Source organism: Eublepharis macularius, chromosome 9 (assembly GCF_028583425.1).
Source record: "Eublepharis macularius isolate TG4126 chromosome 9, MPM_Emac_v1.0, whole genome shotgun sequence".
Taxonomy (NCBI): Eukaryota; Metazoa; Chordata; class Lepidosauria; order Squamata; family Eublepharidae; genus Eublepharis; species Eublepharis macularius.
In genome coordinates this window covers 16,676,441-16,695,702 of record NC_072798.1, presented here as the reverse complement: position 1 = coordinate 16,695,702, position 19,262 = coordinate 16,676,441, and the positions used below count along the sequence as shown (strand labels likewise).

Genomic DNA, 19,262 nt, shown 5'->3' with positions numbered 1-19,262 from the left:
AGAAAACCTGCTGAAATGTTACATGGATGATCAAGCACAAATTACTTCAAGTACTCATCAAGAGCTTTGGCTACGAACACTAAGAAAGCACCTCTAATAAATGTTTATAAAACTAACCCCGATATACTGAGGAACTTACCTTTATTGTAAGCACAACTGCATGTTGGTTCCCACTTATACTATATGGGGTAAACTGTGTGTTTCTACATCTTAGGAATTCTGGTTTTAATACGTAACCAGAACCACCATTGTCCAAAAATTTTCCATTTTGAAGGTCCATTTGTACTCCAGGTGTCTGGAAATTTAAGGCCACTGTAGGGGGAAAGTGTTAACAGTTAAGTACTTAGCAATAGAAAATAAAGAATTGGGATGATATATCTGTATAACATTTTGCATTATCCCACCAAATTATGGATGAACCAAATCAATACGCCATGAAAAGGCACAGGCCACAGACACATAAGAGAAAAGTGGTTTGGAAGAGGGATCGCTGTTCATGGAGAACATCCCATTTTTACTTCTGGTAAGCAGCTTTTATAGTCTTACAAAGACTTGTATGACTAGACATGAGACTGGGGTAACAGAAATGAACATAGAAACTGTGGGAGGTAGTATTTGTTTATTTAAATGTTTATATCCCACCTCAAGGTCGCATACAAGGCCATTCTTGGATCATTGCCTCATGGAGGTATGAAGGAAAGGTGGAGGGAAGAGCTGGCTAGCCTGATGCTGCCTTCTTTGTGGTAGAGTTGGAGGTGGGGGGAGGAAGGCCATATGGGGGCCAGTGTGTGCCCTGAGGTGGCATTCAAAGACAAGTCCACATCTCCCTCAAGCCACCTTGAAAACATTTGTCTCCAATCGAATGTGGATCACAGCGTGATAATAATGCTCATTGAGTCACAGTGTTTTAATATTTTTAATGAGAGGATAAACTACACTATTGGGTACTGTTTGCTGATATAGATATTCGCCTACTAGGGAGTTTCCATGATGAAATTAGTTATGCTTTGTTTCAGATTTCATCTCTGGGCTCAGCTTTATATCTGCTTATATATTTTTTTCTCCTACCATTCCCTATTGTATCGGTTTCCCTGAATGTCTTGTTGTTTATTATTGTACTTTACAGTACACAATGAATGTCCTAGCATTGTATTTGCAGTGTTGTAATTCCACTTGGATCTCAGTGAGAAATAATTAATAAATTTAAATTATTAATACTTTTAATTAATAATTATTATTACATCTGTATGATCCAAGACTGCAGTTTCAGTTTGCAGAACAACTTGAGGAGCTAAAGAACATCCTATATGACATTTTGTACCAAACAAGTTGTCAGAGGTCCTTGTGATAGTTTGAATCATATTTACTGCTGAGTGTTGTTCCTGTCTCCAGAAGTTCTTATTTCTTGAAATATTTTTGAAACTTGTAGGCACTTCTGATTTGTTTGTCCAAACCCATGGTTCTGCCTTCACAAAACAATATGAACAAACTCCATCCATCACTATCTTTCTGCTCCTTATGGACAACAGCACATTCCACACACGATCAACCCACAAAAATTATGGAGAAGGGACTGCCGTGCTTCTTACTATTACTATTTGCTACATGTCTCTCCTCTGTTGCACTAATGGTTTACAAAGACTTAGGAGGAGAAATTTTTTTGGCAAAGAGTTATGGAGTCTACCATATCACTCCTAGTGTCAATTCTATTGAGATGCCACGGGGCAGAGGATGAAAGGTAAACGCTTTGTAAAGTGGTTAATGAATAATTTCTATGCCCTTTCCTGCTTTTGTTTTTAACACTACAGAAAAACAATAAAATTTGACTCAACACCTAAACATATTTGTAATCTAACAGAAACTGAATAGGAGCATGTTCCAATAAGAGACAGGAAATGCTAGCTATCAGTACCATCAATACGATAATCTCTAATCCATCACTCTTCTTCGCTCTCTTACCTTCCTCCATGCCCCATTTCTCATTGCCTATGGTTGATCTGCTGGGAGGTCACAGTGAGCCTGTGATATTCTCTGAAGGTAGCTAATCGTCCTTAGATTAAGCACCCTAATGACATCAGAGGGTCTATGCAAGTTTGAGATATTACGGCTTCTCCCACAACTGCTCTGATAATTCAGAGGGCATTGCATTCCTTAATCTCATGTAAGAAAGACATCCATAGGAAAGGCAAGAGACAAGTTCTAGCTCTCTAGCTAGACCACTTATTGCTCTCATGAAGGTCAGAGGGACAGAGCACATAGGGGAAACCAAGAGACAGCAGCAGAACAGACAAGAGGATGGATACAGAGGAGCCTGACCATACTAGGTCTACTGCCCTCTTTGAAAGGCACCTATTCCTATCATTAATTTCATACAATGTAGAATCCCTAATTAACCCATGAATTACTTACAGAGTAGAACCACCACGTTCCATTCATCCCTCAACAGCTAAATGGGGGGAAAGTTCTATTTTTTTTTTCAATTTAGTCACAAATGGCAAAATCCAATCATAGTAAGAATATTCACTGCAAATTTGCTGCAAGGCAGATGTAAGTTATGCAGAGATGAGCCGATCAGTTGTGTAAACATTTTGAATTGCTATGTGAGTCCTCCTTGCAGTTTAATCATAAAGCACCGGTCTTTATCTTGAACACAAAACTGTCAGAATTTCCTTTCCCAGAAGCTCAAAAGCTATCTGTTGTTTTTCTGTTCCAGTTGTGGAAATAAAACAGCACGTTGCCTAGAACAGGATATTATAATTCACGAAAAAGACATTCCTGTGATAGCTGATCTGAAATAAAAATCAAATCTACACTTTTCTAGGATGATGGTGCTTCCTTCTCAGAAAATTCATGCACCGTCCCAGTTATAGTGCAAAAATGACATGCATAAAATAGAACAATGGTTTTTAAAAAGCAAATGTACTTGATGGACTGCCAGGGAGAAATATAGACCTAAAGAGGTGCAATTTATGCCTAATAGTAACCCAGAAGAGCCTATATTGTCCATTCCTGTGAGATAAATTCAGGTTTACTGGCTGATCACGCAGTAGGGTAATAGCAAAGTGTTGGAAGTATGCAGAATTTTTAAGATTATATTATGGGGATTCTGAGCTATGGCAAATAACTATGGCAGAAAAATTGACATATCATCTTAGAGTAATTAAAGGCAAAGGTAAAAGGTCAGATTTCTATGAAACATGTCACGACTTTTATTTCATGTATGAATCTGAAAGGTATTCAACATCAACATGTATCTAAGCCTTTCCTCAAATTATAAGAAAGAAATTAGATATAAAGTATACAAAGAAATACTTTAAAAACCATGTGCCATAAATGATTCCCTCTCTTAGCTATATCTTGTAAGATAACTTGGAAAATGTATTGACTATTAAGCCCTCTGTCAATAATTTGATTTAACGTTGTATATCCTAGTTTTTTATGTGTTCTTTTTTTTTTGGTAATCCTTTTTTAGTGTCCATATTTAGTTGGTGTTTTTTTTCTTTTTTCTTCTTTGTTTGTAATCAATAAAATAAAAAAATAAAATATTCACTCAGTCAACGCCACTTTTTATATTCCAAGAAGAAACCTCGTGATGTTCAGAATCGTCATTCATTGTAGGAAAAATTACGTATCTCCTTGTGACTTCACTAGTTGAATACCAGAAGCTGAAAGGGCATTATGTACATCGGTGGTCTTCAACTGGTGAGCCAGGAATCAAACATCAACTGTCCCCTGACCATATTTTTTCTTTGTGGAGAAGAGTATTTTCTAAAGAGTGGGTTTTATGCCAAACTGAGATGTTGGAGATCCATGACCAGAACTCTCCCTCTCTTTTAACATTTTAAAATATTTTTATTTGATGACAGAACTTCTAGAAGGTGTAAAATCAAAAACAGTCCAGTAGCACCTTTAAGACTAACCAATTTTATTGTAGCATAAGCTTTCGAGAGCTTATGCTACAATAAAATTGGTTAGTCTTAAAGGTGCTACTGGACTCTTTTTGATTTTGCTACTACAGACTAACACGGCTAACTCCTCTGGATCTAGAAGGTGTAGATTTCAAAAGAGTTTCAAATAGCATACAGACCCACATCCAGGCATTCTTTTCCTTTAATTTTAACAGCTGGATGGTAAAATATTCTGCATCCTAATTGGTGCTGGCACCTTAAGATGCTGCCCAACGGGATTGCCAGCATATGGCAACACGAGGGTTCTTTTATATCCCTATTGATTGTTCTGGAATTTCTGACACAAACTGACAATACATAAAAACTTCAACCTCTTCAAAATATGGGGGGGGGGTGAAGACAGCTCTGTGATCAAAAATGCCGAGATATGACGACTCCTGATGAGCTGGGAGTCCAACCCACACAGCTGCCTCAGACTTTTCAAAGAAGAAGTTGCTTTCACATGTAACAAGACTGATGCATGGTGTGCTAATACTGAGTTCATTTGGCCGGTTCATTGGCCTTTTTAAATATTTTATTGATTTAACAGCCCACCTTACCTAGCTTTCAAAGTGGCTTACAAACACATTAGAACAACCGTCCACTCAATTTGTTAACAGCAGAGTCCTGAAATCAAGGGGCTTAGACTGGAGTAACTTTGCTTAGGATTGCACTGTAAGATAATTAATACTTAATAAACTAGGATATTGGAAACTGAAGGCAAATATATAGAAAGGCAATTTTAACCATAAAAACCAGCCTAAGGGAAGCCGGACAGTCCAGAAGATAACAAAGCAAGATCCCAATCAGGGGGCAAAGCGAACAACAATAACTCAGTCAAAGACAGAACAAAAGAATAAAGTCTTCACCAGGCATATAAAACAAACAGATAAGGCTCCTGGTCAGAGATGTCCACGTTTTGTCAATACTGGGTCACATGATCCAAAATCTGTATGTGTGCTGACCACATGCATCTTTTATTGATAATAGTAGTATAGTTATACAATGTTACATAGGGTTGTCAGACTGAGCCTGACAACCATCAGGAGAATTGGGGGCAGAAATATGGAAGCAGTATCACAGATGATGTCACTTCTGGGAAAAACCCAGAAGTGACAGCAGGTAGCTCTAGAAATGTGCAGAAATTCTGTGGTAAAACCATAGAGTTTTCAGTGATTCCTAGAGCTACCCACCCTTATGCCTGCAATACTGCTAGGTTTGGAGCAGTGGCAAGCAACAGGAGCTCGAGGCCGGGAAACCTCTGCCCTGACCAGAGGTTTGAAACTGTCCTAGAAATATAACCTGCTATTCAAAAATATGATTTTTAGTAGTAATACAAAACTGATAAAAACAGTTTAAGCAACTTTATTTGTAGAAAAGGGCATGGTTAGAGACCTAGTGTTAGTCACTGATCAGTTTTGATCGTGTCAGGCAGAATACTGGTATCCAATACACTGAAGTATTCCGGAGAAATCTGTGGTGTATTCAGTCAGGGTACATGTGAGTCGAGGTCTTTGTCGCTGATGGGTGGCTTTCAGTTTTGATTTCAGCAGTTTTATGAAAAAGAATATACTTTCATAGAGACAGATGAAACATTGTCCAGAGTCTGGCCACATAGCCTGAAGTTTCAGGATAGTTCTGGGATTCATCTTCTCGTCTCTGTTCTTCTTGGTGGGCATAGTTCACCTTCAGTTGCTTTTTAAACTGAGCCACATTGATAGGGCAAGTGCTTGCTCTTTAGTTCTTCGTAACGCCCCAGGTTCATGATGTAATTATAGTTGAATTAAATTTTCACAGCTCGGCCAGGGGAGCTAAAAATCTCAGGAGGGACTCACTCAGGTCAGGCAGGGCACTTGCTGGATGACCTTTCTCCAGGAGAACCTCAAGGGAAGAGCATTCAAAAGGCTTGGTCCCACCACCGAGAAGATTCTACTTGCAGTCACCACTCTCATTATTCAGGAGACAGGGACATATGGAGAATGACCTTGCCTCATAGAGGTTTTGTTTCATATGGGGAGATGGTCCTTCAGATATGCATACTAAATTGGTTCGTTTTAAATCCTCAACATTCTGAGCAAAAACTACAGGGGGTGTTGGGGAACTTACATGTGTAGGCATTTGCAATCACGGGCTGGTTTGATCGTTTGAGCTCAAATTATGTAACCAGAGGAGGTTGGAAGAAAAGTTGAGGCCAATTGCATTTTATCGCTATGAAGCCATTTTCATCTGGAAAGCTAAAGGTCTCCATTACTTTAATGTTTTTAATTACTTTCATTATTCCTATTTAATTGCAAGCTTTTGTAGCTGCACCGCAAAAGCATTTTTAAAATTATTATAAATCATTCATTGCCCATTACCCAATTACACCTGAAAACCAAGAGGATCTCTTCTATGTGCATGTGTGTTTAGCAGAATATCTCTGCTAAACAATTGCTTATAATAATTTAAATCGGTGTTTTAGTAAAATGGGCACATCAGTTTGATACTTGCACTTCTGCTTCAAAGAAATGCCAGAAAGAGACTCCGGGAGGTATTTTTAATGTAACCTAAAAGGCATCTTGTTTTTGACAGCACATAGCCTTCAGTCAACTTCATTATTTCCCTGTTGCTAAAGTGGGTCTTTAATACATTAATTAAGGAAATACGATAATAAAATCCTTAAAACTGTCAGGCAGACTCGGGGGAAGGTTTAATGCCTGAAATCATTTTAGCTTCTTATTAATTACCTAGACTGGATTTCAAGATCACTATGCCCTCTAAATGTCTGTACCCCTTGCATTTAAGTGACTCAAAATGAGGTTTAAAGTAATACTCTTTTAGACAATCTTAACAGAGTAAATGTTCCTTGTTTCATGGCTCTTCGGTAAAGGTTACAGACCAACTCTGTTGTAGGAGATAGTGGACCAAATTCTCTGTTGCAGGCTTACAACATAATAGTTAGTGCTGCACTAGCTTTTGAGGATAACAAGTATCCAAGAGTGGACTCATGCTTGGTATCTGATCAAACCCTAGCTCCAACCTGTACAAGTGAATAATAATAACAACAACAATAATAACAGTCAATTTATATACTGCCCTTCAGGACAACTTAATGCTACGCTCAGAGCGGTCTACAAAGTGCATTATTATGATCCTCATAACAATCACTCTGTGAGGTGGGTGGGGCTGAGAGAGCTCCAAGAAGCTGTGTTTGACCCAAGGTCACCCAGCTGGCTTCAAGCGGAGCAGTGGGTAATCCAAACCGGTTCTCCAGATAAGAGTCCTGCTGCTCTTAACCATTATACCAAACTGGATCTCAATTAGGGCCATAGGGCCAGTTAGAAAACATTCTGAGATCCTCCTACTTAGTTCATTTCTCAGAGGCAAGATAGAAATCAGGGCCTGCACATTTAATATTTTTAATGGGAGGGCATGTAGGTCAAGACTAGAGATGGGCACAAACAGCAATCCAAACTGAAAAAAGCCACGAACAGCCCAATCAGCTGTTCACGAACAAGCTGTTCGTGAGGCCCATTCTAAACAAACAGGTGGTCGTTGCAAGCCTCATTAGTTGCTGTTCATTGCTGTTTGTCAAGCCAGACAGTCTAGCACCTGCAATCAATTCCCTTGGCAACTGGAGGCAGGGACTGCCTGAACTCTGTCTGAACTCCTGTTGTTGCCCTGGAAACCCCAATCTAAGCCCAATTTAGCTTGATAGGCAGGTCTTCTTTTCAAGTGTGGAGCTCCAAACTTGTTACAAGGAAGCAAAGAGCAGAGGGGGGGGGGGCTCCTAGCTCTGGTTTTGCAGACAGTGTGGGAGAGATAGTTGCTGTTGGCATTTTGAGAGAGAGATAGGGAGAGTGCATTAGAGCTTCAATTTTCTTTGTGTGTGGCAGGATAGGGATCTACCTCTTCAAGTTCCAGGGCTGCTGCCAGGCTCTGGGCCAAGCTATTACTCATTACTGGAAACTTTCCTGCGCCTGCTCAGGTAAGGTTTCTGGGAGTGGTGGGGTAGGGATCTACCCCTTCAGGTTCCAGGGCTGCTGCCAGGTTCTGGGGCCAAGCTACTATTATTATTGGTACATTTCCTGCTTCCTGCTCAGGTAGGGGTTCTGGGAGTTGTGTGGTAGGGATCTTGATGGCTGGAGGAAAGCCTGCTGGCCCCCATGAACAATGAACAACGAACATGTTCGTGAACAGGTGATGTTCGTCAGTGTTCGTTGTTCGTGGCGAACACCATGTTCGTGGGTTTTTTTCTGTTCATGCCCATGTCTAGTCAAGACAAGTCAATGATCATGCGTGCTCCATTTAGAAACATGTAAACTTTCCACACTAATTCAAGGTGATATTTTGTTAGAATGCTTCATGGTTAGGACAAGCATTTTAAAAGTCAAACAAACAAAATATGTCTGGCAAACTGTATATGTGTGTTACAAAATCCTCATCGGAGGCCCTCCTCTGGTTGCTACTGCCTTCAAAGATTTGGTGGGTGGCTAATAGGGGAAGGCCTTTTTGTCGATGGTGTCCCAGTTATGGAACTTCCTCCTAGCCAAATTCACTTGGTGCCCTCTTCTAAATACCAAGCTAAGCTTGACCTGTTTGTTTTCGCTTTTAATAACATCTGTCACAAGCTGCTTCTGGGTATTTATTTTGTTATTGCTGCTCTCCTTTATTGCATTTTAATTGATTTCATTGTTTCATTTTATTACTTCATAAGCCTCCAGAAGGATTGTTTTTAGCAAAAAAGCAAGAATAAAATGCCTAAATAAATGGGTAATAGCTAAAGCCATAATATATATGAAACATATAATGACTATCCTTTTTAAAAATCAGTGGAAATGGTATTATTGTAGGGCCTTACTTCCCCTTCAATAAACGCCCACCTAAACCAAAACTACAGCAGAAATGCCTCTATTTCTGCATTCCAGCTACAGCAGCAAGAATAGTAGAGCTCCAATTTAATCCATGTAAGCACATGGCTTCAACAAGACTCAGTTATGGAAAGGGGACATGAACTTTTTGCTTTCCCAGGCTGAACTCCCATGGGACTCTTCCGATTTAGAAAGAGTTTTCAGCAGAAGTAAACATATTTTACACCAACTGTGAAGCCCTCAGCAGACCATGGAAAACAGCCAACCTGATACATGATTCTCCCCGTACAAAAGGAATCACTGGGGAGGTTGAAAATTGGCGCTCAGGCTGTACGCAACATCCTCTTAAATGCTTGGCTGCAAAAGGAATCTAATGGGATTTCGTAAGGCATATTTCAGGCTCTCTTACTAGCTTCCCAGAGTCGAGTGCAGGGTTAAGATGGAGAAGGGAGCTGCACGGGGGGCATTATGAGAAGAAAAGAGAGACATGCAAAGGCATTCGGTCAACAGTGCATGACGTGGCCCTTGCCCTATCAAGCATTCACCGCCAGTCATAGCCAGCTACACATACCATGTCATGCCACCATTTTGTTTGTTGCTGTTGGGAACAGAGCTGCCAGGCAGATTAGGCAGAGAACAGTGGATTTCCCAAATCAAAATGGAAACCAACAGGACGTGTGTTGCCCTAGCATTTTTGTCTGCACTCTGTTTCCTATACTTTGTATCCAACTCTTCTCCAATTCCCAAAGCTTCTCCCATTGGTGGTGATCAAGCCAGTAGGCATTTTCTCAGCTGAGGTCTAGATACGATTTGCCAACTTCTGCTGAATGGCAATATTTACAATTGCAACATTTATTGGTGTTCAAATATGGCCCACCAGCTTTGAGCGCTTCAGAATATTCCCCATTTCTGGAAACTTTTGGAAAATTGAATCAAAACCCACAATATTTGATGTTGGTCAATAAATATGATGTGCAGAGTCTTAGAGGTGAATTGGAATAGTGATCAAGATCATCTAATCCTGCCAAAGTAACGGGATAAGGCTTTAAGCCTATTACCTGTTGCTGCTATGGATCTTAAGCTGCAACTTAATTCAGCAAAAAATCATGTTTACGGTATATCGGACACCACATCACCTTTTAAAGGCTTGGTGATATAATTACAAGATAGTAAAAAGTCCAGTGGCACCTTTAATACTAACCACCTTTATTGAGGCATAAGCTTTCGACAACCACAGCTCTCTTCGTCAGATGACGAAGAAAGACTACAGACTAACTAAAGACTAACACGACTAACTCCTCTGGATCTAATTACAAAATGTGTCTCTTAAGCATATGCTTTGGACATGTCCAGTTATTGAGACCTTTTGGGAGGAAGTCATTCCTCCTATTAATTTTATATTACAATACTTATTTAATTTTTAGGATGTTTATGTACTTCTAAACTGTTTGCCTGCCTCTTGGAACCTAACCAATGGTCGATGGAAATGGACCCTTGCTGCCCTTACAATCACTAAAAGACTAAAAGTCCACTTCCTGCAACACATTGGATTGAGGACCTAATAAACTTGTTGACATTTGAACGTATTGCATATAGACGGCAACTGTATATCAACTTATTTTTAGATATTTGGCAACCTTTTATAGAAGGTTATATATAGATTTGCCAATGTTGTTTTTGTTTGCCAACTTTGTTTTTCTTTTCTTTCTTTTCTTTTTTATTTCTTTTTCTCTTTTGCCCTAATAAATCAATTTTTAATTTTTTAAAAAAAAACAGTAGTGGGGACACAGGCGACTCCTCCTAAAGTTTGCGGTTTTTGCTTGTCTGTTTCTGAGCCCCAAGGCAGGAAAAAGTTTTCTTGTGCACAGGCCACTTAGAGAATCACCCTGCTCTAACACTAATATTAATCTAAGTTTTTATGTGTTGTTACTGTGGATCACAGGATGAGATTGTTAGCCTGATCTTAAGGCTATCAACACTGGTAGTCCTTATTAGTGGTTTCCCAGTCATGCTACAAAAGAAAAACATGAAGTTTTATGACCATCTAGAACAGGCCCTCTTACGTGAGAGAATCCACACTACCCACAGAGAACTTGCTGCCACAGACAAGGAGCTATTTTGCTTGCATATCAACACCAGCCATAAAATGAGAAGTCAGGATTGGGACAAGGTCGATAATCTCACCTACAGGAAGATGGAACAAGTTTTTACCAACCACACATCCAGACAGAAGCAGAAGTTTAACAAACTACAGGAAAAAAGACAGACAAGCCCAATGCTCGACAATGCACGCATTGTCATCAATCTGACAGATCGTCAACTCTCACCAGAAGAAACCTCCATCTTGGCAAAGGGAGGAAACTTTGCAGTCACCCCCACCAGAATTCCTGTGGAAGACATCATTGCAAATGTAGAAGCTGCCATTCGTCATCTACCTGAAGAGGAAGCTGAGGAAATAAGAGGAGAGACAGCCAGGATTCTACGAAAGGCAAAGCTTCCCACCAGCAATATAACACGCAAGGAGAGAAATGCCATCAAGACCCTCAATGCAGATCCAGACATCATCATTCTACCAGCTGATAAAGGCAATGCTACAGTGATCATGAAAACAGAGGAATACAAAAAGAAGATTAAGGAATTCCTGGACCCCTCCACCTACAAAAAACTAAAACGAGATCCCACTTGCAAAATCACCAGGCTAACAAATGCGCTGATCAAGAATTCCTCACTACATCCCGACACGCATAGAAAACTATGCAAGACTGAAGTACAGCCACCTAGACTATATGGACTCCCCAAAATACATAAGGATTCAGTCCCACTCCGACCCATTGTGAGTGCCATTGGTTCACCGACATATGAATTAGCTAGACATCTGGCAGATCTCCTGCAGGACCACATCGGGAAAACCTCGTCTTACATCAAAGATTCAGCAGATTTCATCAACAAAATCAGTTCTCTGAAACTCAATCCACAAGACATACTTGCCAGTTTTGATGTTGTATCCCTGTTTACCAAGGTTCCAGTAAAAGACACTATTGCACTTATTAATCAGATTTTCCCAGAGGATGTAACAGCCTTATTCCACCATTGTCTGACAACCAGTTACTTCCAATGGGACAACGAATTCTATGAACAGATGGATGGGGTGGCCATGGGGAGCCCACTCAGCCCAGTTATAGCAAACTTCTACATGGAACATTTTGAAAAAACAGCTCTAGAATCAGCACCCCACAAACCTAGTGTATGGTTCCGGTTTGTGGATGATACATTTATCATTTGGAGCCATGGGGAGGAAGAATTGATGGGGTTTTTGAATCATCTCAACAACATCCACCTGAACATACAATTCACAATGGAGAAAGAAATCGAGGGAAAACTCCCATTCCTGGATACCTTGGTCATCCGCAAAGCAAACTTTCAGTTAGGTCACAAGGTCTACAGGAAACCAACTCACACTGATCGGTACTTACACAAAAACTCCAATCACCACCCCCGACAGAAAAGAGGCATAATGAAAACATTAGTGGATCGTGCAAGACGGATATGTGAGCCGCACTTTCTCAATGAGGAAATTAATCATCTAAACCACGCACTTCAGGCAAATGGCTACTCCAGAAATGAAATCCGAAGAGCAATCAAACCCAGGATGAATCAAACAACCAAGGAAAAACAGTCTCCTACAGGAAAAGTGTTTTTGCCATATATCAAAGGAATTACTGATCAGATGGGAAAGCTTATGAAAAAGCATAACCTTCAAGCAGTATTCAGACCCACCCGAAAAATACAACAGATGCTACGATCAGCAAAAGACAGTAGAGAACCCCTCACCTCTGCAGGAGTATACCGTATACCCTGCAGCTGTGGACAAGTTTACATCGGTACCACAAAGCGTAGCATCCAGACAAGAATAAAAGAACATGAAAGACACTGCAGACTTGGACAACCTGAAAAATCAGCAGTGGCTGAACATAGCCTAACTCAAACAGGGCACAGTATCTTATTCCAGGACACCAAAATACTGGACAACACTTCCAACCACTTTGTCAGACTGCACAGGGAAGCCATTGAAATTCACAAGCATAAGCAAAACTTCAACAGGAAAGAAGAAACCTTAAGAATGAACAGAGCATGGTTTCCAGTTCTGAAAAACACCAGGCTAACAAAACATTCTATCCCCGACAATAGCCCTGCAGAGAAGATTAGCACATCAAGTACCAATCCATATGCAAAAGAACCTCCTCAGGATACAGTGAAGCCTCCCGCCATTAGCATTCCACACCCTGGGAAACTCTTACAGGATGACTCAGCTCAACCCCACCCCTCCTGAGTAGATACAAATGACCTACATCTTTTCCACACTGTGACACTGAGAGATCTCTGTCTTTTGGTGCTACACCTCTGAAGATGCCAGCCACAGCTGCTGGCGAAACGTCAGGAACTACAATGCCAAGACCACGGCAATACAGCCCGGAAAACCCACAACAACCAACATGAAGTTTCTTACATGGAACCATTTTACTTTGAGTGTAGTTACACATACAGGATTGTGCGCATGCACAGGTTGCAATACAAAGCCTTCTAGGAGGTGCAAGAGATGTTTGCACCCAGCATCATTACTCAGGGGAAAATGCCTTTCAATCTAGTTGCTTTCCTGATGCTTCCTCTATGTAGAGTTTAATACTGGCTCCCAGTTATTGCCACATCAAATTGGAAACTAGCCTTAGAGATACACATGCCTGGGCAGCTCTGAGCTTTATCACAATTAAAGTTAACCAGGATCCCTGTTTTAAGCAGGATCTGAAACCATGGCTTGAAGTGGGTTTCTGATCCAGGTTTATGGATAACTTGGGTTAACCATGGCTATCTTTGATGTCTGTGGACACATGAAGCTGCCCTACACTGAACTGGATCATCTCAGAGTCAGTATTGTCTTCTGAGACTGGCAGTGGCTCTCCAGGGTCTCTCAGGCAGAGATCTTTCAGATCACCTACTCCCTGATCCTGTTAACTGGAGAACATTGGGGATGGAACTTGGGACCTTCTGCATACCAAGTAAAGCTCTACCACTAAGCCACAGCCCCTCCCTTATGAACTTGCATATCTGTGCTTAGAGGGTAGCTGCTTCAGGGAGGGAATGGGCTGTAGGGTGGCTGCAGTTAACTGTGATTAACAGGGAGCTTTATGACTGCCCACATCTACATTGCAAGTTGCTACAGCAGGACACCTGTGAGCCAGTTTGGGGTAGTGGTTAAGAGCAGCAGGACTCTAACCTGGAGAGCCAGGTTTGATTCCCGACTCTTCCGCTTGAAGCCAGCTGGGGTGACCTTGGGTCAGGCACAGCTTCTTGGAGCTCTCTCAGCCCCACCCACCTCACAGGGTGATTGTCGTGAGGATCATAATAACACACTTTGTAAACTGCTCTGAGTGGGTGCTAAGTTGTCCTGAAGGGCAGTTATATAAATTAAATGTTGTTGTTGTTGTCGTCGTTATAGGATCAGCAACTTGACCACAGGAGTCTTGTGGATGCATCTGAATTCCACGTGTGCAAGGAGCTCCTGCTGCAGGTCTATCTGAAAACATCTTAGATTGCGGGCACGTTGATCGTTTGATTTGCACAGCAAAATCGCAGATACTTTCTTAATATGAATGAATACTGATTAAGTCATTATTTAGCACTGTTATTGCGGGGTCCTATTTCTCTTGCGATAAGGTAATATCTCCCAAACCAATCTGAATTCTCTAATCTTGTTTCTGGTGTTTTTTTTTTTAAATGGAGTGTGTCAAGAAATGTAATGCAAACGATAACATTCTATTTAAATAATCACCTTGAATTTCCTTGCTGTGAATAAATCACTGCTTTCCCATTCTACTTCATAAATAAAAGAAAAGAGTCGCATGGCTATCCTAACCTGGTTGTTTCCACAACTATACTGCAGTTGTATGTGGGCAGCATACTAATAATTTTCCATAGAGTATATAAGGTTCTACTGTATATGCTTCATTACTTTAGAACAGTTATTTTTCAAGGGACATAGCACCAAAAATGTGTATGTGTGCGGTTTAAAAAAGTATACTTATTTATTGAATGTATTTTACATTGTGCATCTTACCTAAGTTTCTGAGCAGGTAAACAAATTAAAGTGTTTAACAAATGATAATACCTTCGGTACCACCTCTCCCCATATGTTCCCCGGAGGTCGCTTCGATCAGCTAATAAGCAGTTGCTGATGGTCCTTGACCCCAGGGAGGTCTGTCTGGCCTCTACCAGAGCCAGGGCCTTTTCGGTCCTGGCTCCGACCTGGTGGAACTCTCTGTCTGAGGAAACTAGGGCCCGGTGGGATTTGTTATCTTTCCGCCGGGCCTGCAAGATGGAGATGTTCCGCTGGGCATTTGGTGGAGGCTAGACTGTCCTCTTGCCAGCCATACCACTGAAGACCGTCCACCACCCATGCAGGATCTCATAATTGTGGTGCAGGGCATGATGTAAGAGCCAAGCCCTGTGCCTAAAATGTTGTATTTTAATATTTACTCCGCCGATCGAGAAATTTTATTGCCTATTCTGCCAACCGAGAAATTTTATTGTATGTGGAATAGTGTTTTAATGTTTATTTATAATATTTTTATTGTTTTTAAACTGTATGTTATAAATTGTATGTTGTTACACCGCCCTGAGCCCATCTGATGGGGAGGGTGGTCTAGAAATACAATAAATAAAATAAAATAATAAAAAATAATGCACAATAAAATTTAATCGATAATACAGTAGCATAAAACTTAAAACTTGAAAACAACAGTGCAAAGACTAAGGCTGCAATCTTAGGCACTCTTACCTGTGAGTAAGACCCATCAAATATATTAGGTCTAACTTTTGAATGAGTGTACGTAGGATCCAGGTCGTAAGAGACTCACAGTGTACTCTATTCTAAGGCCAAGGACCCAAACCAGTAGATAACCCCCCTGACTCAGCCACAAAGCTCACAGCAGCCCTTTGGGTTGGTTGATCTCTCAACATTACCTACCTCACAGGGTTGTTGTGAGGATAAAAGGGAGAGAGATGACCCTTAGACAAAGGTCTGAGCACCTTAGAGAAAGGATGGCCAAAAAATGTAACAGATAACTTTGTTCTGATCTCCTGCTGAACTCTGTGAGGGTCTGGGAGACAAAACATGAACTGGTCCAAAAGTTCACATAAATATAAGTCTACTTACAAGACACTTTGACTTCAATGGGAGTTTAGCCCGTATTCTTGCACTGCCATGTACCCAATAACAGAGTTTAGAAGGACCCCATTTGAACTTCTGAAAACTTATTTCACTAATAACAAAAAAAAATTATATTACATCTCAGAAAATATATATTCTACTGATCTTAAATCACCTACCCAGCTGGCACCCGACGTTCCAGAATTCTTGAGGATTGTAATTGGAAGAGTTTGTTCGGGTCCCTTTGGGGTAAATTCTCGAAAGAAATCTAACATTGTGCTGGACAAATTCAGCAGCTGCCAAGAGACATTTTCATATGCATGTTATTAATACTGGCATGAAAAATAGCCCAAATGACATAAAAACTATGATTTTGTACTTTACCAGTTTAATCTTCCTTTATGTGTATAGTAAGATATTCCGGTGTGCATTTCTGACAAATTCCACAAGTATATATACATACCTTTCTTCCCAAACTAAGTCCAAATCTGTAGACAAGTTCATTTAATACAAAGAAGCATTTTCAGAGCCATGATACTGATATAACTAGTGTTATTACTAAAAAGTGAAGATGTCCCATTTGTCTCAAGTATGTGTTTTAGCTCAGATAAGTAGACGCTTCGAAATTGTTGGTATTTTGCAGTGGTTAGTAATTTCTGGGAGATGGATGTGCTTGACATGAAAATGGTTTGGCTCAGTGATGAGCCTATCAGAACCTAAACTTGGGTGCATAAAAGATATCTTACTTAATAACTTTCTGATTTCCAAAGGTCTGTAAAACCTCTATGGAGATAAAATTTAAACTTTGAAAGTTGGGGCAGATTCCTAAGTGCTCTACCTATCCATTTTCACACGAGTGTTGCCATCCCCTAGGTGGGACCTAGACATCTCCAGAAATTACAACTGATCTCCAGACTACAGAGATCATTTCCCCTGAAGAAAAGGGCTGTTTTGGAGGGTGGACTCTATGGCATTATACCCCTCTGAGGTCCCTCCCAGCCCCAAACTTTGCCCTCCTCACCCAAGTTCCAACTCCAAATCTCCAAAAAAATCCTGATCTGGTGTTGTTAACCTTATCTCATGCTCAAATTCACTCCCACCACACACATGTATGTGCATGTACACACTCCTCTGGTTTGTTGTTACCTATGCCCATTGGTGATCTTGGTTAAAATGGTTAAAATGACTTCAGATTCTATCTTGAAGGCGTTTTTTTTAACAAAAAGAAAACCCTGAATGCAACTGGGTTCTCAAAGCGAGTTTAGAACCATATCCAGGATTAGCATGGATCACACAGTGCCAAAAGAAGTTAAGAGAAAGGTGGAGGAGAGACTCACAAAACTGGAAGGAGGGGAGGGTGCACACAGTTACCCTGTGTTTAACAACAACAATACTCTCCTAGGATTGCCAGCTTCTGCTTGGGAAATGCCTGGAGATTTTGGTGGCAGTGCCTGAAGAGTGTGGACTTGGCATAGGGGAGGGAGCCCAGCAGGAATATGATACCATAGTTTGCCACCCAAAGCCACCATTTCTGTATCTCTGTAGTATGGAGATCAGTTGTAATTATAGGAGAACTCCAGATCCACAAATGGAGGTTAGCAACCCTAACATTCATGCATCCTGATCCCTAAACCTTAATTCTACTTTCATGGAAATTGGGCACAAGACATCAGTCACTGCAGCAGCATTAGTGCTACTTCTGAGAAGTGACCATTTATTTACTTTCCCCCCTTCTTTCACTGCTTTCCTTAGGTAAAACATAGCTAAACAATTCACTCGAAACTTTATAGATGCAGTGAAATGGGAGCGACGGCACTCATGATAAATGTGGAATTTATGCTGGAAGCACTTCCTTTCCGACTGGCCCCCAAACACCCACTACATAATTCTGATGGGTTAAACAAAGGGGGGAAAGCAAGGATATCGCCTTTGTCAGGGTGAACTTCTGGAATTACCTAGCGTTTTGGCCATCTTTCGGGCCTTGAGCTCACTCATCGAGTGATTTTCGTAAAACTTCTGATTCTCTCTTGAGTCTTCAAAGCTGATAAACTTCCGAGATTTACAATAGATCACAAGTTCTGACAGTGCCAGGGCAATCTTTACTTTCTTTATCTGTAAACAATATGGGAAACAATTCAAGAGGTGGCTTGATGATCTTTTCAACACTCTCTCAAAATACATACTAGCTGAAAATAATGACCCATAATTTCTGCTGGTTGGGTGGCCATGTCGGTCTGCAGTGGAGGAGCAAGATCTGGGTCCAGTTGCACCTTAAAGACCAACTAGGTGGTGAACATTGGGCTACTCTTGAACGCTGCATGGAAATATTAGTAAGTCAGGATGCAGCCTCTGGCTGTTTCCATATTTCACTTATGTTGAATAGTGCACCAAACTGCAGTGGCTTCCTGTTTGTTTTCAAAGTACTGGTTTGAGCTTTAAAATCCCAAATAGCTATGCCCTGGGGTATCAGAACAGCCTCACAGAGAATCCTATCTGCTCACTTGGAGACCTTAATTCGAAAAGCAACTGAAGATATGTCCTTTTCTATGGTGGTGCCACACTGTGGGACCCTCCTCAATACTACTGCATACCAAGTGAGAAAAAATTCAGTGCAGATGGTTGGAACAGAAGCCCAGGATCAACCAGAGTAAGAATGCCACTAAAACAGAACTGGGGAAATCCACTCATCCCTAGAGATCTATGAATGTAGCAAGACTGAAAAAATGTTACATTAAATGATGATAAGGGAAGTATTATCAAACGTTAGGATAAAGTTCTGAATTATGAGAGTCATCCCAGGTGCTCAAAGGAAACAAACACTCCATCTGTGTGTAGCAGTGTGGTGTTGATAGATGTAGCAGTGGCTATAATAACAGTAAGGTTGCCAGACCATGCCATGCCCGGCAACCATTCCTGGCAACCAATGGGAGCTTCGTGGGTTCTGGATTTGGGGGGAAGACTGGCATCACGTACCCCATGATGTCATTTCCAGGGAAAACAGAAGTGACGCCACATTGGTCTAGGTAAAACCATAGAGTTTCCAGTGATTCCAGCAGCAACATGACATCACTTCCAGGGTTTCTCTTCTGCTGTGTATGATGCTGGTGTTTTGTTGCATAGTTTTAATTTTGGCCTGGGCCTATGCTGTCTTACTGAGTGATGCAGTGGTTGTTATGCCTGTTTACGCTTTACAATAAACTTCGTAACTTAAATTGTACTCAGATGCTTGATACAACATGAAAAGTTTCAAGGAAAAGACTA

At 40.9% G+C, this 19,262-nt stretch overlaps 1 protein-coding gene across 1 annotated transcript in view; it reads right to left on the bottom strand.

Annotated features, from left to right (window-relative positions):
* The window catches only part of PLCZ1 (phospholipase C zeta 1), a 62,374-nt gene that overhangs the window by 11,855 nt on the left and 31,257 nt on the right, over window positions 1-19,262 (bottom strand). The window contains exons 8-10 of the mRNA XM_054988598.1: window positions 17,957-18,113; window positions 16,181-16,297; window positions 140-312 (exon numbers count right to left, since the gene is read on the bottom strand). Coding sequence (XP_054844573.1) covers window positions 140-312; window positions 16,181-16,297; window positions 17,957-18,113 — 447 coding nt within the window. The remainder of the gene's footprint in view (window positions 1-139; window positions 313-16,180; window positions 16,298-17,956; window positions 18,114-19,262) is intronic.